Source organism: Nerophis lumbriciformis, linkage group LG20, assembly GCF_033978685.3.
Source record: "Nerophis lumbriciformis linkage group LG20, RoL_Nlum_v2.1, whole genome shotgun sequence".
In the NCBI taxonomy this organism is placed as follows: Eukaryota; Metazoa; Chordata; class Actinopteri; order Syngnathiformes; family Syngnathidae; genus Nerophis; species Nerophis lumbriciformis.
Genome location: NC_084567.2, coordinates 29,509,137 through 29,529,618, shown reverse-complemented (window position 1 = coordinate 29,529,618; position 20,482 = coordinate 29,509,137). Strand labels below are relative to the sequence as shown.

The following is a 20,482-nucleotide window of genomic DNA, read 5'->3' as shown; positions in this document are numbered from 1 at the left end:
AAGCAGGTGCGGGCAATAGTGCTCAAAGGAAGGCGTGAAGCTGCTACAGGAGAATACCAACAAAACAGGAAAAGTCACCAAAATAACAGCGCAAGACAGGAACTAAAGCACTACACACAGGAAACAACAACAAATTCAAAATAAGGCACGACAACATGGTAAAGATTCATTTTTTAACCTTTTCTGCTAACCCTAACCCTAACCCCTAACCCTAACCCTCTGCATGACCTTATTATACAACTAGTAAGCCATTAAATAAGAGTCTTCCCTCAATAACCTCAGAATTATTGCTTATTAGTAACACTAACCCTAACCCTAACCCTTATATGTTCCCCCAGTGTCCAAATAACTCTAAATTAAGTATTTGTTACTTAGAATATGTTCCCCATACTAAAGTGTTACCAAAATGTAATACAAAAAATATAAAGAGGGTAAACTTTGATCTTTAAGAAAATATCAAGAAAACAAAAATCAACAGAAAAAACCTGGACAAAAGCACAAAAAGTTGATAACATGGGAATTGAAAATCAAAAAAACAATTGGTTTATTTCTATTTTTCAAACAATACATTTTTCTTTTTAGTGTATAAGAACAATAACAAGATTCCAAAAACGTTTATGTATTTTTTTTGAATATTTCGATAGCGAACATGTTTATCACCATTGACCAGAAACGAAAAAAACCTAACAAAAACATGTTTTTTCATATTCTGACATCAGAACAGGAAGTTTCTATTGAAAGACTGCGGACTGGCATGTAAGAAAACAACAGTGCAGTGTTGTATTATGGATCAATACATGTTTATATGTTTATACATAAAAAAAAAAAAAAGTTCCACTAAGAAAAATATTTGTGGTGGAAGATTTTGCAGATTTGGTAAAAAAAATAAAAATAAAAATAAATAAAAATAATTTTAAAAAAAATACATGTTTATACATAAATATCTTATATAGAGATGCCGCATCGACCGCTACTGCCTATTGGCCCTGACGAGCCGTCGGGACGCCATCTTAAACATCTCTATCTAGTGACAGGATCAATGAAGTGTCTGCACATTTATTCCATCATAACTTTCTCAATAATTAACTGATTTTCACACGGTTTTCAAATGTAAACTTTATACATGTAGCTATGATACATTGCAAATGAAAAACTACAAATCGTGCTTTGTAGACCAGAGAATTTCCACCAGACCAGCAACCCCAATGAGAAGATAACTGTGGTCACACACAATGACCGAAAAGGTTGGCAAATGGAGATTTGTTTTTCTGCAATTTCAGATGAGGACATCTTTACTGCAGAGAGAGAACCTGTGTTATCTTGGGCTGCCACACTCAAAGCAAACCATCAGACCTGGAACTGGCGTGCAAGCTGGATTGTTGTTCCAGCCGCCTTATATGGAAAACAGACACAATACGGAATTACACTAAAGGCATAGTATATAAAGACATCAATTGTTTCCAGAATGTATTATAGTTAAAACATCATCAACCCTACCTGAAACTCTGATTGAATTAAATAGGAACTCCGAGGGATCCTGGATGAACCTGTAGGTGAGCACATAGCGATGAACTTGGAGCAGTTCCGGAATCATCAACATCCATATGTCCATGTTGAAGACAAATCCGATCACGGATTATTACCTGCACAATAAAAATGTTTAATTAGTTTGATCATAGCGAAACAAGAACCTCCAAAAAAAATCACTATACAATGTTGTTTGGTCAAAGCAGTTCAATTAGTTTCTTTCACATCCATCAGTAATGTGTAACCAACAATTGTTAAGTGCCTACCACAGAGAGCAAACTCACAAATAATAAACATTGTAAACAGCTACCAGGGTGGATAGATAATTAGTTTGCATCCATGTTTTTAGGAATGGGATCGGTATTTTGTTTAGCTTCTACAGCAGAGGTGTCAAAGTCGTTTTCACTGAGGGCCACATCGCAGTTAGGTTTGGCCTCAGAGGGCCGCTTCTAACAGTGAATAATATTATTACACAATTTCTTTATGCATTGTATTAATAGATTATTTAAAAACTAAAATGTAGAAAAAATATTGTAAGTTGCAATAAATTCACCTCAAAATGTTGTGTACATTACTGTAATGGAAAAACCGTACTGCTGTTTTTATGGTTAAAAAAAAAAAAAAAGGCAGCTCAGTTGCCAGAATTTTACTGTAAAATGTAGATTTGTTTTTTTTACTGTAAATAAAAAAACCCTGCAATTTTTACAGTAAAATTGATGAATCACACAATAGCCATAATAACACAATTGTTTACAAAAAGGTAAAAGGTATTTGCACGCAATCCAGTTAGAATCCAGGAACATTTTTTCCATCCATCCATCCATCTTCTTCCGCTTATCCGAGGTCGGGTCGCGGGGGCAGCAGCCTAAGCAGGGAAGCCCAGACTTCCCTCTCCCCAGCCACTTCGTCTAGCTCTTCCTGTGGGACCCCAAGGCGTTCCCAGGCCAGCCGGGAGACATAGTCTTCCCAACGTGTCCTGGGTCTTCCCCGCGGCCTCCTACCGGTCGGACGTGCCCTAAACACCTCCCTAGGGAGGCGTTCGGGTGGCATCCTGACCAGATGCCCGAACCACCTCATCTGGCTCCTCTCGATGTGGAGGAGCAGCGGCTTTACTTTGAGCTCCCCCCGGATGGCAGAGCTTCTCACCCTATCTCTAAGGGAGAGCCCCGCCACCCGGCGGAGGAAACTCATTTCGGCCGCTTGTACCCGTGATCTTGTCCTTTCGGTCATAACCCAAAGCTCATGACCATAGGTGAGGATAGGAACGTAGATCGACCGGTAAATTGAGAGCTTTGCCTTCCGGCTCAGCTCCTTCTTCACCACAACGGATCAATACAGCGTCCGCATTACTGAAGATGCCGCACCGATCCGCCTGTCGATCTCACGATCCACTCTTCCCTCACTCGTGAACAAGACTCCGAGGTACTTGAACTCCTCCACTTGGGGCAGGGTCTCCTCCCCAACCCGAAGATGGCATTCCACCCTTTTCCGGACGAGAACCATGGACTCGGACTTGGAGGTGCTGATTCTCATCCCAGTCGCTTCACACTCGGCTGCGAACCGATCCAGCGAGAGCTGAAGATCCTGGCCAGATGAAGCCATCAGGACCACATCATCTGCAAAAAGCAGAGACCTAATCCTGCAGCCACCAAACCAGATCCCCTCAACGCCTTGACTGCGCCTAGAAATTCTGTCCATAAAAGTTATAAACAGAATCGGTGACAAAGGGCAGCCTTGGCGGAGTCCAACCCTCACTGGAAACGTGTCCGACTTACTGCCGGCAATGCGGACCAAGCTCTGGCACTGAGCATACAGGGAGCGGACTGCCACAATCAGACAGTCCGATACCCCATACTCCCTGAGCACTCCCCACAGGACTTCCCGAGGGACACGGTCGAATGCCTTCTCCAAGTCCACAAAACACATGTAGACTGGTTGGGCAAACTCCCATGCACCCTGAAGGACCCTGCCGAGAGTATAGAGCTGGTCCACAGTTCCACGACCAGGACGAAAACCACACTGTTCCTCCTGAATCCGAGGTTCGACTATCCGGCGTAGCCTCCTCTCCAGTACACCCGAATAGACCTTACCGGGAAGGCTGAGGAGTGTGATCCCACGATAGTTAGAACACACCCTCCGGTTCCCCTTCTTAAAGAGAGGAACCACCACCCCGGTCTGCCAATCCAGAGGTACCACCCCCGATGTCCACGCGATGCTGCAGAGTCTTGTCAACCAAGACAGCCCCACAGCATCCAGAGCCTTAAGGAACTCCGGGCGGATCTCATCCACCCCCGGGGCCTTGCCACCGAGGAGCTTTTTAACTACCTCAGCAACCTCAGCCCCAGAAATAGGAGAGCCCACCACAGACTCCCCAGGCACTGCTTCCTCATAGGAAGACGTGTTGGTGGGATTGAGGAGGTCTTCGAAGTATTCCCTCCACCGATCCACAACATCCGCAATCGAGGTCAGCAGAACACCATCCTCGCCATACACGGTGTTGATAGTGCACTGCTTCCCCTTCCTGAGGCGGCGGATGGTGGTCCAGAATTGCTTCGAAGCCGTCCGGAAGTCGCTTTCCATGGCCTCCCCAAACTCCTCCCATGTCCGAGTTTTTGCCTCTGCGACCGCTGAAGCCGCACACTCCTTGGCCTGTCGGTACCTGTCCGCTGCCTCAGGAGTCCTATGAGCCAAAAGAACCCGATAGGACTCCTTCTTCAGCTTGACGGCATCCCTCACCGCCCGTGTCCACCAACGGGTTCTAGGATTACCGCCACGACAAGCACCAACTACCTTGCGGCCACAGCTCCAATCAGCCGCCTCGACAATAGAGGCGCGGAACATGGTCCATTCGGACTCAATGTCCAGCACCTCCCTCGTGATATATTAATAACATAACATAACATTTTTTAATAACTATTATTCTTGTGTAAATATTTAAAGCAATATTGAGTTCGTTATCCCCGGTTATTTTGCAAGGTTCAGGAGATGCAATGCAAGTGTAAGCCTCTGTGACTGCTGTTTTTATGTTATAAAAAAGGCAGCTCAGTTGCCATAATTTTACTGTAAAATGTACATGTTTTTTTTTACTGTAAATAATTAAAAAAAAAATTACAGTCAAATTTATGAATCACACAATAGACATAAAAACACAATTGTTTACAAAAAGGTAAAAAGTATTTTAGGATCCAGGAATTTAAAAAAAATTATTATTCTTGTGTAAAATTTTGGGACCTGAGCTGCCAGTTTGTTAGTTGTTTTTTTCCTCAAATCAACAACTGTAGATTTTTCAGTGCATTACTGTAAATGCCAAAACTGTACCACAGTTTACTACAGTAAAAAAAACAAAACTGTTTTTTTTATTTAGAGAAAAATGCTGTAAAAACCACAGTAAATTTCACAATTTTCCCATGAAATCTATTGCTACTTTTAGATTGCACAATTTGATGGATATCTTGCTTTGAAATCATTATTATTAGTATGTATTTCTATTGTAGCTGAGATAGGCCCCAGCGCCCCCCGCGACCCCAAAAGGGAATAAGCGGTAGAAAATGGATGGATGGATGGGTTTGAATGTTTGATAACATATTTTTGCATAATTAGACAATATTTAAGTTAACATGATTTGCGATTACATGGAGTGCATATATTTTTTTTCTCCCAAAATAGAAAGAAATAATACATTTAGTAAGAAAAGTTATAGTACTTTTTTAGTATTTCCAGGCTTTTAAGGGCCACATCAAATGACGGGGCGGGCCACATCTGGCCCCCGGTCCTTGAGTTTGACACCTGTGTTCTTCATGTGTACTTTTAGGAGGATGGAACAATGTAACTGCAAAAATGAGAAAACTCACAAGAGAACATACACTGAATACAATATCAGTCCAACAAACTTTATGTTGAAAATCATTTAAAGGAGATCATTATCCAAACATACTTACCATCCTTATTGATCTTGAGTACTACATAACATTTAGAAGGATCTCGGACCTGCAATATGCTGCAAACAAGACAAACAAAAGAGAACAGTGAAAAACATTGAAATGAGCATCTTTCAGCAAACATGTTATAATGACACTTGTGCCATGAGGGACTTAATACAAGTCTGTTTAAAAATTTCTTCAACACAACTCATTTTGATGCATTAACACCTCTAAAGGCTTAGTGGCCACATGCGTGGACAGCACCTTTTAGCTCTTATTTCCAAAATTGTGTACACTACCGAATTGGGGTCTTATGGCCGCTTATGTGGACACTTATACTGCCATCTGGTGGTGTCAGAAGAGTATAACATACAATGGAATTTGGAAAAAAAAAGTGTAAAAATAAGAATTAACATGTCATGAAGTACACATTTGTGTACTTATGGACTAAGTACATCATATCAAAATATGATTCTTAGTTTTTATTCTAATTAGGGTCCAATAAGCCCAAATAGCAAAGAGAAATAAAAAAAGCATGTAAACAAACAGCTTGGGCCTTAAGAGTGCGATATTGTCTGGTGTGCCATTGGAGATGATCTCATTTCATCTATTTGGGTTGAAAATATTTTTTGCAAACCAGTAATTATAGTCTGCAAATTATGTGTTGTTGTTGAGTGTCGGTGCTGTCTAGAGCTCTGCAGAGTAACCGTGTTGTACTCTTCCATATCAGTAGGTGGGAGTCGGTAGCTAATTGCTTTGTAGATGTCGGAAACAGCGTGCAGGTAAAAAGGTGTCTAATGCTTAAACCAAAAATAAACAAAAGGTGAGTGCCCCTAAGAAAAGGCATTGAAGCTTCGGGAAGGCTATGCAGAATGAAACTAAAACTGAACTGGCTACAAAGTAAACAAAGACAGAATGCTGGACGACAGCAAAGACTTACTGTGGAGCAAAGACGGCGTCCACAATGTACATCCGAACATGACATGACAATCAACAATGTCCCCACAAAGAAGGATAAAAACAACTGAAATATTTTTGACTGCTAAAACAAAGTAGATGCGGGAAATATGGCTCAAAGGAAGACATGAAACTGCTACAGGAAAATACCAACAAAAGAGAAAAAGCCACCAAAATAGGAGCGCGAGACAAGAACTAAAACACTAGACAGGAAAACAGCAAAAAACTCAAAATAAGTCAAGGCGTGATGTGACAGATCGTGACAGTACATCTACTTTGAGACAAGAGCTATATTGATGCATGCTTGGTTATGGTTTAAAGTCATATCCAACAATTGTGACAACGACTTTTTACTGTCAATTGAGTTTCGTTTTTTAATGATTTCTGCTGGTGGTGTGCCTCTGGATTTTTTCAACGCAAAAAATGTGCCTTGGCTCCAAAAAGGTAGAAAAACATTGATGTATTATATCTACGATGTTTATATACAGTATAACATCAGAAAACAACAGCACACTATTTTCTCCTACAAGCCAATCCGCGGTCTTGTCTTTGAATAGCAACTTCCGGTTCCGGTGTCGGAAAATAAAAAAAATGTTGGTCGTTTTTCGGTTTCTCTTATTTATTGTTGTTATATGATATATAAACTGAAAAAAAAACAGTTTTTGAATCTAGCTATCTTGCTTCAACACTAAAAAAAGAACGTGTTTTTTTTGTGTGTGTTTCAAAATAAAGTTCAAATAAAACCAGTCGTTCTCTGTTTTGACACGAAAATTAAATGACAAAGACGTACACTGACCTGCAAAAAAAAATGTATCCGTATCATTATCAGCATATTCAACAGTCCCTGTAAGCCATAAAGATTCCTTCATGACAGGACTGTTGAAAAAAAAAAAAAAAAGAATCGATCTTGGTGACGTCATCATGTATGGGCGGGGTTTAGGTCCAGGCACCATGGCTTCGGGAGAGACCGAGGTAAGTGAGTGAACATTATCTACCGCAACCTTGTGCCACTTTTCCCGCTCCTTTGCCTGTTTCGAAATAAACCTATTCAGTCGCTGCGTGCTTGGCCAAAACGGAAGAATTGCCTTTAGTCCGGGGCCGTCGGTGTGTTGTCCATTTCCCGCTGCCAGCCTCTGGTCTGCTGCTTTTGTGCTTACCGGAGGGCAGCTTGAATGTGTAGGAAGATGCTGCGCCCCGGAACCTGCATGTGTGAGTGCGAACGCGCTACGTGTAACACCGCTCGTCCTCTTTATACATAGTCCCGGCTGGTGTCAGAGTCCTGCTTCTTGTCGGTGTTTTTTTTTTTTTGGCTTCAAAATAAACCGAAGCTCGGTTAACGATCGCCTCCGTTAGCCTTTAGCCGATCGTTATGTGTTCAATGTTGCTAACTGGATACTTCTGTGTAGCTTTTTTTGTGCTAAAGTAGCAGACTGCACAAAGGTGACCAAAGTAACAAAAAAACCATAAGATTGACTTATTGTGGTTAGCATCCCCGTCAGTTGAAACTGGATGACGTTCTGTTTGAATATTGCGAAGACTGTTATGTAATTAGCCTAAATGTTGCACAGTACAGTAGCTACAGCTGCTTAAAACCTTCCACTGTAAACACATGGCGCCAGCTCCCGACCCTAACGTGTATTGTCAAAGCTGGCTATTTGTTTACTAATTTGACATGTTAAGTTGATCGAACTCTGATCATATCCATGCGCCTATTTGCCCTATTGTTTATTGTTTATTGAATGGATCCCCATTAGCTGACGCCAAGGCGACTGCTAGTCTTCCTGGGGTCCATATAGGACAGGGGTCGGCAACCCGCGGCTCCTGAGATCACTCTGATGCGGCTCAGCTGCATACTTGACGACCCTCCCGATTTTCCCGGGAGATTTCCGGATTTCGGTGCCTCTCGCAGAAAACTCCCGGGATTTCCGATTTTCACCCTAACAATAATAATAAGGGCGTGCCATCATTGTACAGCATTTAGCGCCCTCTACAATCTGTACAGATAGCGTCCCAGCCCAGCCTTTTGTTATTTGCATCTTCTGCTTGCATGCGTAAGTGACAGCAAGGCATACTTGGTCAACAACCACACAGGTTACACTGACGGTGGCCATATAAAAAAACTTTAAGACTCTTACTAATAATGCGCCACACTTTGAACCAAAAGCAAACAAGAATGACAAACACATTTTGGGAGAACATCTGCACCTTAACACAACATAAACACAACAGAACAAATACCCAGAATCCCATGCAGCCCTGACTCTTCCGGGCTACATTATACACCCCTGCTACCACCAAACCCCGCCCCAACCCTGCTCCCCCACACATAAACCCCCCGGGGTTTGGTAGCGGGGGTGTATAATGTAGCCCGGAAGAGTTAGAGCTGCATGGGATTCTGGGTATTTGTTCTGTTGTGTTTATGTTGTGTTACGGTGCAGATGTTCTCCCGAGATGTGTTTGTTATTCTTGTTTGATGTGGGTTCACAGTGTGGCGCGTTCTTAGTAAGAGTGTTAAAGTTTTTTTATACCGCCACCGTCAGTGTAACCTGTGTGGTTGTTGACCAAGTATGCCTTGCTGTCGCACACGTGAGCAAGCAGAAGCCCCATACAACGTGTGTCTAGACCGGCACGTTGGTTGTAGTGGGTGCTAAATGCTGTACCTTCACGGCACGTTCGAAGGAATAGTTGCCTCGTATTTCGTAGTCTGTCGGAAAAATCGGGAGGGTTGATAAGTATGACGCTATCATATAAAACTCGCGGGCCGCACTAACATTCAACTTTCAAATTAAGGTGTGGGCCGCATGTCTGAGACCCTTGGTTTAAACATAGCACAAAGCAAAAAAAAAACTTTGTGTGCAATGTTATTTCATTTTAAATTACAAAAGATTTTTGTGGCTCCCATTGTTTTCTTTAATTTGTGAAACTGGTCAAACTGGCTCTTTGAGTGGTGAAGGTTGCCGACCCCTGATATAGGAGCATACAGAATTAAAATACAAAATAATACATGCATTACCAAACATTATACAATGGAAAATTACAACATAAAATAAAAAAGCTAGTTAAAACCAGTATTAAAAATTCACGTCATGTGGGCAGCTGCAATAGGTGTGTCTTCAAAGCTGTCTTGAATGACAATTTACTTTGTGAGAGATTAATGTGAGATGGCAACCCATTCCAGAATGATGTACATCTATCTATACATGACTGTATGTTTGAGGAGATTGGTCCTGGGAGCAGGAAGTGCCAAATAGCCATTGCTGGCATTCCTAGTGTCATGAATATGTGTGTTAGTTGATTTTAAAAACTGTTTGTAAAAGTAATCTGGTGATTGATCTACAAACCCCGTTTCCATATGAGTTGGGAAATTGTGTTGGATGCAAATATAAACGGAATACAATGATTTGCAAATCCTTTTCAACCCATATTCAATTGAATGCACTACAAAGACAAGATATTTGATGTTCAAACTCATAAACTTTTTTTTTTTTTTTTGCAAATAATAATCAACTTAGAATTTCATGGCTGCAACACGTGCCAAAGTAGTTGGGAAAGGGCATGTTTAAATGATGATATTTCACTACTATTGTATTTGTTATATGGTATTGTGAATAAACTTGAAACATGCAAACATACATGAAACATGCAAACATGTTCACCACTGTGTTACATGGCCTTTCCTTTTAACAACAGTCAGTAAACGTTTGGGAACTGAGGAGACACATATTTTAAGCTTCTCAGGTGGAATTCTTTCCCATTCTTGCTTGATGTACAGCTTAAGTTGTTCAACAGTCCGGGGGTCTCCGTTGTGGTATTTTAGGCTTCATAATGTGCCACACATTTTCAACGGGAGACAGGTCTGGACTATAGGCAGGCCAGTTTAGTACCCGCACTATTTTACTATGAAGCTACGTTGATGTAACACGTGGCTTGGCATTGTCTTGCTGAAATAAGCAGGGGCGTCCATGGTAACGTTGCTTGGATGGCAACATATGTTGCTCCAAAACCTGTATGTACCTTTCAGCATTAATGGTGCCTTCACAGATGTGTAAGTTACCCATGTCTTGGGCACTAATACACCCCTATACCATCACACATGCTGGCTTTTCAACTTTGCACCTACAACAATCCGGATGGTTCTTTTCCTCTCTGGTCCGGAGGACACAACGTCCACAGTTCCCCAAAAAATTGAAATGTGGACTCGTCGGACCACAGAACACTTTTCCACTTTGTATCAGTCCATCTTAGATGAGCTCAGGCCCAGCGAAGCCGACAGCGTTTCTGGGTGTTGTTGATAAACGGTTTTCGCCTTGCATAAGAGAGTTTTAACTTGCACTTACAGATGTAGCGACCAACTGTACTTACTGACAGTGGGTTTCTGAAGTGTTCCTGAGCCCATGTGGTGATATCCTTTACACACTGATGTCGCTTGTTGATGCAGTACAGCCTGAGGGATCGAAGGTCACAGGCTTAACTGCTTATGTGCAGTGATTTCTCCAGATTCTCTGAACCCTTCGATGATATTACAGACCGTAGATGGTGAAATCCCTAAATTCCTTGCAATAGCTGGTTGAGAAAGGTTTTTCTTAAACTGTTCAACAATTTGCTCACACATTTGTTGACAAAGTGGTGACCCTCGCCCCATCCTTGTTTGTGAATGACTGAGCATTTCATGGAATCTACTTTTATACCCAATCATGGCACCCACCTGTTCCCAATTTGCCTGTTCACCTGTGGGATGTTCCAAATAAGTGTTTGATGAGCATTCCTCAACTTTATCAGTATTTATTGCCACCTTTCCCAACTTCTTTGTCACGTGTTGCTGGCATCAAATTCTAAAGTTAATGATTATTTGCAAAAAAAAAAAAATGTTTATCAGTTTGAACATCAAATATGTTGTCTTTGTAGCATATTGAACTGAATATGGGTTGAAAATGTTTGGCAAATCATTGTATTCCGTTTATATTTACATTTAACACAATTTCCCAACTCATATGGAAACGGGGTTTGTAAAATGATCGTTCTAAAGAACATAAGGAGACTACAATGCATATTTTGTTCAACAGACAACCAGGACAGGCGTGAATGCATAAATGAAATATTAGTGCGCAAAGAACATTTAAGTACCAATCCAGCCGCTCTGTTCTGAACAAGTTGCAGTTTGTTCAGGTCAAACTTAGTCGTAGCGGACCATATAATAGGACAGTAATGAAGATGACAGAAAACCAAGGACTGTATGACTTGACCCATTGTTGAGGATGTCAAGAAGGTGGAGCACTTCCTGACCATGGCTAAACCTCTTCCCATTTTCATTGAAATACCATCAATATGATCGGACCATGACAGTTGACTGTCTAATAGCACACCAAGCAGTTTTGCTTTTTTGACCTGCTCAATAGGTATATCTGACATTGAAATATGAAGCTGTGGGTCATCAACAAGCATATGCCTGGATCCAAAAAGTATGCTTTTTGTTTTGTCAATATTCACAACAAGGTTACTATCATTTACCCAGCGTGACACTCTCTCCATGTCCTGATTTAAGTTATTTTCTAGGTCATTTAAGGTAGAGGCAGTACTGTATAGAGTTGTGACATCGGCATACATAACCATATTGGTGTTTGTTGTAACACAGGGAAGATCATTGGTAAAAATAATAAAAAGTAAAGGACCTAAGCAGCTTCCTTGAGGCACGCCGCAGTAATTGTACTTGCGTTCAAATAGGCTACCATTAAAAACACACTCTCTGTGATCTTCCTGATAGATAGCTCAACATCCAAGAAAGTGAAATTCTATTAAAACCATATTTTCTCAGTTTGGAGATCATTATGTTGCGATCTATGACATCGAATGTCGCACTAAAGTCAATCAGGACAGTACCAACCATCTTCATTTGTGACAGCCAGTCATCAGTCAGCTGAGCTAGAGCAGTAGATGTTGAGTGACCTTGCCTATAAGCATGCTGGGAACACGACATCAGTTTGTTGTAGGTAAAGTAATCTTGAATTTGTTTGAAAACAACTTTTTCCATCAATTTACTAAGAACGGGAAGTATGCTTATTGGTCTACTGTTTTTGCCTGAGGTTGTACTGTACAGGCAGTGTGTTTTTCAAAGTCAATAAATCCAAAGTTTACCCTAAATCACGAGTGTCTCAAAGGGCTGCACAAGCCACAACGACATCCTCGGTCCAGATCCAACATCAGGGCAAGAACAACCTCAACCCATTCGGATGACAATGAGTTGAGGGTCCTTGGAGGGGACCACGGATGTGGGGACCCCGCCACCATATTTGCCAACCCTCCCGATTTTCCCGGGAGACTCCCGAATTTCAGTGCCCCTCCTGAAAATCTCCCGGGGCAACCATTCTCTCGAGTTTCTCCCGATTTCCACCCGGACAATAATATTGGGGGCATACCTTAAAGGCACTGCCTTTAGCGTCCTCTCTCACCTGAAACTAGGGCTGGGCGATATGGCCTTTTATTAATATCTCGATATTTTTAGGCCATGTCACGATACACGATATATATCTCGATATTTTGCCTTAGCCTTGAATGAACACTTGATGCATATAATCACACCAGTATGATGATTCTATGTGTCTACATTAAAATATTCTTGTTCATACTGCATTAATATATGCTCATTTTAAACTTTCATGCAGAGAGGGAAATCACAACTAAGTCAATTTACCAAAACTGTATTTATTAAACAGTTATTAAGCAGTGGCACAAACATTAATGTCATTTCCAAAACAGAAAGTGCAAGATTGTCAGAGACATTTTAAAACAAGCTATAAGTGCACTTTTGTGAATGATGTCACTAAGATGACTTATCAAAACAACACAAAATTAAAGTGTACTTTTTGTACAGAACACCACTACATAGTTTAAAACAAATAAAGTGCACTATTGTGCATGATGTCACACAAGATATTTCAATAACTGTCAAATAAAAATGAGCTACATAATAGGAAATCAAATTGTGTACGTTCTTCGCTATGTGGTAGGTTCCTGCGGACGTTATCTCCTTATGTCGTGGACTATTTTTTTTCATACGGTGTTGATGTGGAAATGGTTGCCTCGGCATTTTGTTGGTGTGGCACCGAACGGAGATGTTGACATGCGGAGTTTCAAGCACTCTTCATTCTCTAGCGGGTGACTTTTCAAATGATGCTACATATTAGCAGTAACGCTACTTTTTGTAGCAACGCTTTCGCCCCATACTTGACAAATTACGGTTGTCTGTTCGACATATTCCCGCTTGAAGCCAAACCACCGCCAGACGATGGACCCCGTGCTGTTTTTCTTAGGAATTAATTCTTCCTTCATTTGTTACCAGATTCACACCTTCTTTCTCTCGTATTACAACTCGCACCACAGCTAACTTTAGCCATGCTGCTACCTCTCTGCTCCGCGAGGGCGTATACGTATGTGACGTATGTAAGAAGGTGCGCTTGTTTATGTCTCTGTGAGAAGGAGAGACGAGAAAGAGTGAGAAAAGCCTGTAGTGTAATGCCCGCAGCTAAAAGCAACTGCGTGAGAACGTATATTCGAATATCACGATATAGTCATTTTCTATATCGCACAGAGACAAACCGGCGATATATCGAGTATATCGATATATCGCCCAGCCCTACTTGCAAGTTCCCCCCCCAATCTCCCGAATTCGAAGGTCTCAAGGTTGGCAAGTATGCCCACCAGCTGTGCGACCGGTGCAATGGATGTCGAGTGGATCTAGCATAATATTGTGAGAGTCCAGTCCATAGTGGCTCTAACATAATAGTGTGAGAGTCCAGTCCATAGTGGATCTAACATAATAGTGTGAAAGTCCAGTCCATAGCGGATCTAGCATAATAGTGTGAAAGTCCAGTCCATAGCGGATCTAACATAATAGTGTGAGTCCAGTCCATAGTGGATCTAACATAATAGTGTGAGAGTCCAGTCCATAGTGGATCTAACATAATAGTGTGAGAGTCCAGTCCATAGTGGATCTAACATAATAGTGTGAGAGTCCAGTCCATAGTGGATCTAACATTATAGTGTGAGAGTCCAGTCCATAGTGGATCTAACATAATAGTGTGAGAGTCCAGTCCATAGTGGATCTAACATAATAGTGTGAGAGTCCAGTCCATAGTGGATCTAACATAATAGTGTGAGAGTCCAGTCCATAGTGGATCTAACATTATAGTGTGAGAGTCCAGTCCATAGTGGATCTAACATAATAGTGTGAGAGTCCAGTCCATAGTGGATCTAACATAATAGTGTGAGAGTCCAGTCCATATTGGATCTAACATAATAGAGTGAGAGTCCAGTCTATAGTGGATCTAACATAATAGTGTGAGAGTCCAGTCCATAGTGGGGCCAGCAGGAGATCATCTTGAGTGGAGACAGGTCAGCGGCGCAGAGACGTCCCCAACTGATGCACAGTTTTTCAACCTTTTCTGAGCCCAGGCACATTTTATTTCATTGAAAACATCCCGAGGCACACCGCCAGCAGAAATAATTGACAAATGAAACTCAGCAGCCGATATTGACAATTAAAAAAGTCGTTCTCGCAATTGTTGGATATGAATTCAAACCGTAACCAACCATGCTTCACTATAACTCTTGTCTCAAAGTACGTAGGTTTACAGTCACGACTTGTCACATCACGCCGTGACTTATTTTGAGTTTTTTGGCGTTTTCCTGTGTGTAGTGTTTTAGTTCTTGTCTTGCGCTCCTATTTTGGTGGCTTTTCCTCTTTTGTTGGTATTTTCCTGTTGCAGTTTCATGTCTTCTTTGAACGTTATTCCCTGCACCTGCTTTGTTTTCGCAATCAAGAGTATTTAAGTTGTGCGGACGCTATTGTTCTTAGTGGGGACATTGTTGATTGTCGTGTACGGATGTACTTTGTGGACGCCTTCTGCTCCACACGCTGAAAGTCTTTGCTGTCAACCAGCATTCTGTCTTTTTGTTTACTTTGCAGCCAGTTCAGTTTTAGTTTCGTTTTGCATACCCTAAGCTTCAATGCCTTTTCTTAGCGGCCCTTGCCTTTTGTTTATTTTTGGTTTGAGCGTTAGATACCTTTTTACCTGCATGCTGTCTCCCGCATGTTGAGATCACGACCAACCATGTTCCCGACATCTACAAAACAATTGGCTACCTGCTGCCACCTACTGATATGGAAGAGTATTACACGTTTATTCTGCCGAGCTGTAGACAGCAAAGGCACTCAACAACGGCACATTATTAGCAGATTATAATTACTGGTTTGCAAAAAAATGTTTTAACCCAATTAGGTGAAATTACATAATCTCCCACGGCACACCAGACTGTATCAGTGGCACAGTGGTTCAAAAACACTGCTGTACAGGCAGGGGTCATCAATGTATGTTGTGACCTGCTGCCTTTAAGGGGGGCTTCTTTTGTTGATCATGGTGTGTTTACATGCACTTAAGTATATGTTGCATTAATTTGATAAAAAAAAAAACGCAATTTCAAACACATTTATTTACCTTAATCGAGGTGTATTTAATCAGTAGCTTGTGAGCCACATTCAGCACCCCATTTGATTTTGAGTAGCTCACAAAGAATATCATGCAAAACCAACTTTTCTTACCTTTTGGTACATGCAGTTGTGTATTTGAGATCTTCATAAATCCTGAAATGTTTGAATCAAACCGCGGAGGCTTTGCAGAGATATTTATAAAACAACCTTCATACTTCCGCCAAACGAGCCGTTTGGAATTTGCACAACCTGTGATGTCATCCTTTAGGAAAAACGCCACCGGATTATCCATATAAGGTATAACTGTTCACAGAGTGGCTTGCGCGCGTCCGCCATTGTAGTCCGCACTGTAGTCAAAAAGCTCCCTTTTTTCCCGCTATCCTCTTGTTGTGGGGCAAACTGGCTCGTACATTGACACGCATTCTCAGCTGTTCAGTTCAGTTCAGTTCAGTTTCAGTTTATTTGGAACATGCATATGATACAATGTAATGCATCACACAATTCCAGTTGTTTCATTACAGCACGTCCGAAAAGGAGTAAGAAGAAGCAGAGCTTATTTAATCCTACCCCTTTTCGTACCATAGGTACTTTATCCAATTTCCTTGTTCTCTGTAACAGAATAGTGAGAAGAATTGTTGTACATTCTTGGGTAGCAGGTTATAGTTTGCTTTGTGCATAATTTTAGCTGTTTGCAAATGCACCAAATCATTGAATTTCAATAATTGTGATTTAGTGTTTGTATGTTCTCTATATCCAACATTATGTATTATTCTAATTGATCTTTTTTTTTTAACACAGTTAGTGAATGAAGCGCACATTTGTAGTTGTTTCCCCATATTTCTACACAATAACTCAGATATGGTAACACTAGTGAGCAGTAGTAATCCAGGGGTCTTTAATCCGTAGCTTGTGAGCTACATTTGATTTTGAGTAGCTCACCAAGGGGTCAAAGAAAATCATGCAAAACCAACTTTTCTTACCTTTTGGTACATGCAGTTGTGTATTTGAGATCTTCATAAGTCCTGAAAATGTTCAATTTGCAGAGATATGTATAAAACAATCTTGTAGGGCTGGGCGATATGGATTTAAACTCGATATTCAATATATATCTCGATATATTTTCCGGGGAAAGTGTACATATACATATATAAATATATATATATTTTTTTGTCATAAAAAAATACAATCATGCATGCTTACGGACTGTATCCCTGCAGACTGCATTGATCTATATTGATATATAATGTAGGAACCAGAAATATTAATAACAGAAAGAAACAACCTTTTTGTGCGAATTAGTGTGAATGAGTGTAAATGGGGGAGGGAGTTTTTTTGGGTTGGTGCACTAATTGCAAGTGTATTTTGTGTTTTTTATGTTGATTTGTTTATTTATTTATTATTTTTTATTTATTTATTGTGCGGCCCGGTACCAATCGATCCACGGACCGGTACCGGGCCGTGGCCCGGTGGTTGGGGACCACTGATGTAGACCACAAGGAAGAGTTTTAAAGTTAAAAAAACATCATAATATGACACCATAAAACTCCCTGTACAACTTGCTGGAGCTTTGTCACCAGCATTTAGACTAGATCAGACCAATCTAAGTGTATGAGCATAAACTGATGAAGTCTGCTCGGATGAGAGGTATCTTCACACGCACATCTTGTTTTCTTAAATTCTAGCATTAAATCCTTTAATATGATATGGTTTTGGTTATCATTACGTATATATTAATTTAAGTTCAAAATGTATCTGAAATTAAGCAAATACTATTAAAAATGTTCACAGACGGTGTCGGAGCATAACAAGATGTCAACCGTCATTCAAAATATTTTTAAATTTTTCATTGTTATTTTTTATTACATCCATAAACCTGGGGTTCTTAAACTTTTTGACCTCAGGGTCCAAACTTTCCACAACACAGGGGCCCGGGCCCACTCAAATATTAACACATAATTCGCAATCTTACTCTTAATTTTAATCATATGCTATAATTTTACCTAACCTATTTACAGCTTAACTACCTTGTCAAATGATGAAACCATGTGTTGTTGTTGTCTATACTGCTGACAACAAGGTTTCTGTTGCTAGTTACTAGAGCTGCAACTAACGACTGTTTTGATAGTCGACTAGTCATCAACTCTCTCAAAGACCAGTCGACTAATCGGATTTTGAGAAGCGTATACAGTGATTCTAATTCAGCCATTGGCTTTTAAATTCATCTCAATATATTTTAAGACATAAAGATAACTAATTTATTCAAAAACATTTATTTATGGTCTTGGGTGCTGCTCATTAGGCTGTTACAAAATAATATGTTCATTTAGCTTTTGTTAATTTTAAAAGCAAGGAAAGAACAAATTCTTATAAAAAACAATGAATCAATTTTTTCATGCAAACAAATGGGTCAAAATATCAGCGATAACAACAAAACAACACCAAATCTATCTTACACAAAAAGAAAAAAACATTTTGCGTATATGCAAACTATACCAGCATGAATCGGAATATCAGAGACATGGATCAATGACAAGAAAGGAACAGATTTTGGATTGGAAGGATATGAACTAAATTACATGAATAGAAACAACAACAATGTCGGTGGAGTTGCAGTACACGTGAAAAAGGTCTTGCACTACAAGGTAATAAAACATGTCATTGATAATATATTAGAATGTATAACTATGGAAATATGTGATGAAAAAAGCAAAAAATATATTGATCAGTTGTATATACAGAGCACCTCAGTCATATATTAAAAGATTTGAGGACTGGATTAAGGAAACATTTACTGACATCAGTCAAAAAGTAATTTTTATGTGGTGACATCAACATTGACTTCTTGAACCCAAATAATCCAATGAGGCATATGGCAATTTCTTTAATACTTTCCTGATGCTAGTCTATGACAAACATTATCCATGGAAACAATTAAGCAGAAAGCAAAAGAAGAACCGTCAACCATGGATGACAGAGGGATTGAAAAATGCTTGCAACAAAAAATACATTATATAGCATTTTATATCACAAAGATCTATAGAAGCAGAACGTAAGTACAAAAAATATAAAAACAAGCTAACCAGCATACTATGAACACATAGGAAAGACTATAACAATCATTTATTAGACAACAAAAACAACATGATAGAAACATGGGGCATACTCAATGGCATAATTAAAAATGGTGGTAAGAACGATTACCCTCAATACTTATCAGACGAAAAAGGAAAAAATGACAATATGAACGAACTAGTTGAACAATTTATTAACTAAATAAATTTAATTAGATTTAACTAATTAAATCTAATAAATAAATAAATATTGACTGTTACCCCCCTAAAAAAATAAAATAAAATAAATAAATATTGACTGTTGTTACCCAAAGTATATTAAGTGGGATTTTTCAGAAAAACAAATACATACAGTAACACAAAAACAACCTGTCTCTGTGATCACTATAGATGTATAAATAATAATATAGTGTTAAATAAAATCAGTCCCTTGGGCACAAAACTTAAAATAATACAGCTCTCCAAAAAGTGCACTTCTGCTGCTATTTGACATAACTGTTTGTTATGATGCTTTGACATTTTGGCACTTTATTTCTTTATTGAAAGAAAATTCTATGAAGAGAAAAGTTGTTTGCAAATGTGGTTACAATCCTAAAAAATGAAAAGTTCAAGCTAAAAAAAGAAATACACTTTTTTGAGTTAACATTATTTTTTTATAGGGGGAAAGATGTGATGTTATGAGCTAGGCTAGGGAATATATCAACTACACTACCCAGCATGCAACGGTAGCCCCGAAAAGTGTTTTTGCATGTCGCCACGCCGGCAGCTATGAATGAGGTTATGAGCACGCTGTGAAAGTAAACGTCAAGAACTCAGCCAACACGCCTCGTCTGCATTATTTATAATTAGACAGACAACACATATACAGTGTGATTTTGTTTTGTTTACAAGGAAAGAAAAACAAAAGGTAAAAAAGGGAGATCATGTCATATATGTTGTGTATATATATGTATGTGCTGCGGTTGCTTTAAGAACGTTGCGACAGCTGCCGTAAATGAGGTGCGTTGCTAGCCTGGTTGCTATGTTTCCGGTTGGTCGTAAAAGTGTTCGTCATGTGTTTGTACCCTGCTCAAATCTCTCAGTAAAGTTATTCATTGGATTATACCTTTTGTTTTGAAATTTTTTACACCTTGGAGTGCTTTTTCCGGTCCATTGTTTTTCCTGCTTTCCCTATCTGCGCCTAATGACTGAGCTACGTGACGTCATTTCTTGTGATGTCTCACGGGGCATTTCTGGTCGGGACGGGATTCTTTCCGAGGTATTCGAATAAAGAACCAACTCTCAACATATTGAATGAAGTGTTGCCTCCCTTTGCGGGGACTTTTTTCCTGCATTTTCTGGTGATGGGCTGGCTGACTGTCCTCAATTATTTTACCCTCAGCATGCTCTACCTGGGCGATAAGGCCTTTTAGTAATACCTCAATATTTTTGGGACATGTCACGATATATATCGCAATATTTTGCCTTAGCCTTGAATGGACACTTGATGCATATAATCACAGCAGTATGATGATTCTATGTGT

The 20,482-nt window shown here is 40.0% G+C and overlaps 1 protein-coding gene and 1 long non-coding RNA gene across 5 annotated transcripts in view; one reads left to right on the top strand and one right to left on the bottom strand.

The window, feature by feature from the left end:
* Positions 1 to 1,015: 1,015 nt before the first annotated feature.
* On the bottom strand, positions 1,016 to 5,534 carry LOC133619622 (uncharacterized). 2 transcript variants are annotated; one of them, XR_012051031.1, is made up of 4 exons: positions 5,466 to 5,534; positions 1,498 to 1,643; positions 1,354 to 1,392; positions 1,016 to 1,295 (listed from the first exon to the last, which is right to left on the bottom strand). It is a non-coding gene; the product is annotated as an uncharacterized lncRNA (long non-coding RNA). The 2 variants fall into 2 exon arrangements; XR_012051030.1 differs by having other exon boundaries at positions 1,016 to 1,392.
* A 1,761-nt stretch (positions 5,535 to 7,295) lies between these two features.
* The window catches only part of ehmt1b (euchromatic histone-lysine N-methyltransferase 1b), an 83,828-nt gene continuing 70,641 nt past the window's right edge, over positions 7,296 to 20,482 (top strand). For 2 of the 3 annotated variants that reach the window (XM_061980763.2, XM_061980762.2), the window contains exon 1: positions 7,325 to 7,376. In XM_061980763.2, coding sequence (XP_061836747.2) covers positions 7,326 to 7,376 — 51 coding nt within the window. In that variant the 5' untranslated portion in view covers position 7,325. Of the gene's footprint in view, positions 7,377 to 20,482 lie in introns of all 3 variants that reach the window. The other variant, XM_061980764.2, reaches the window with a different exon arrangement.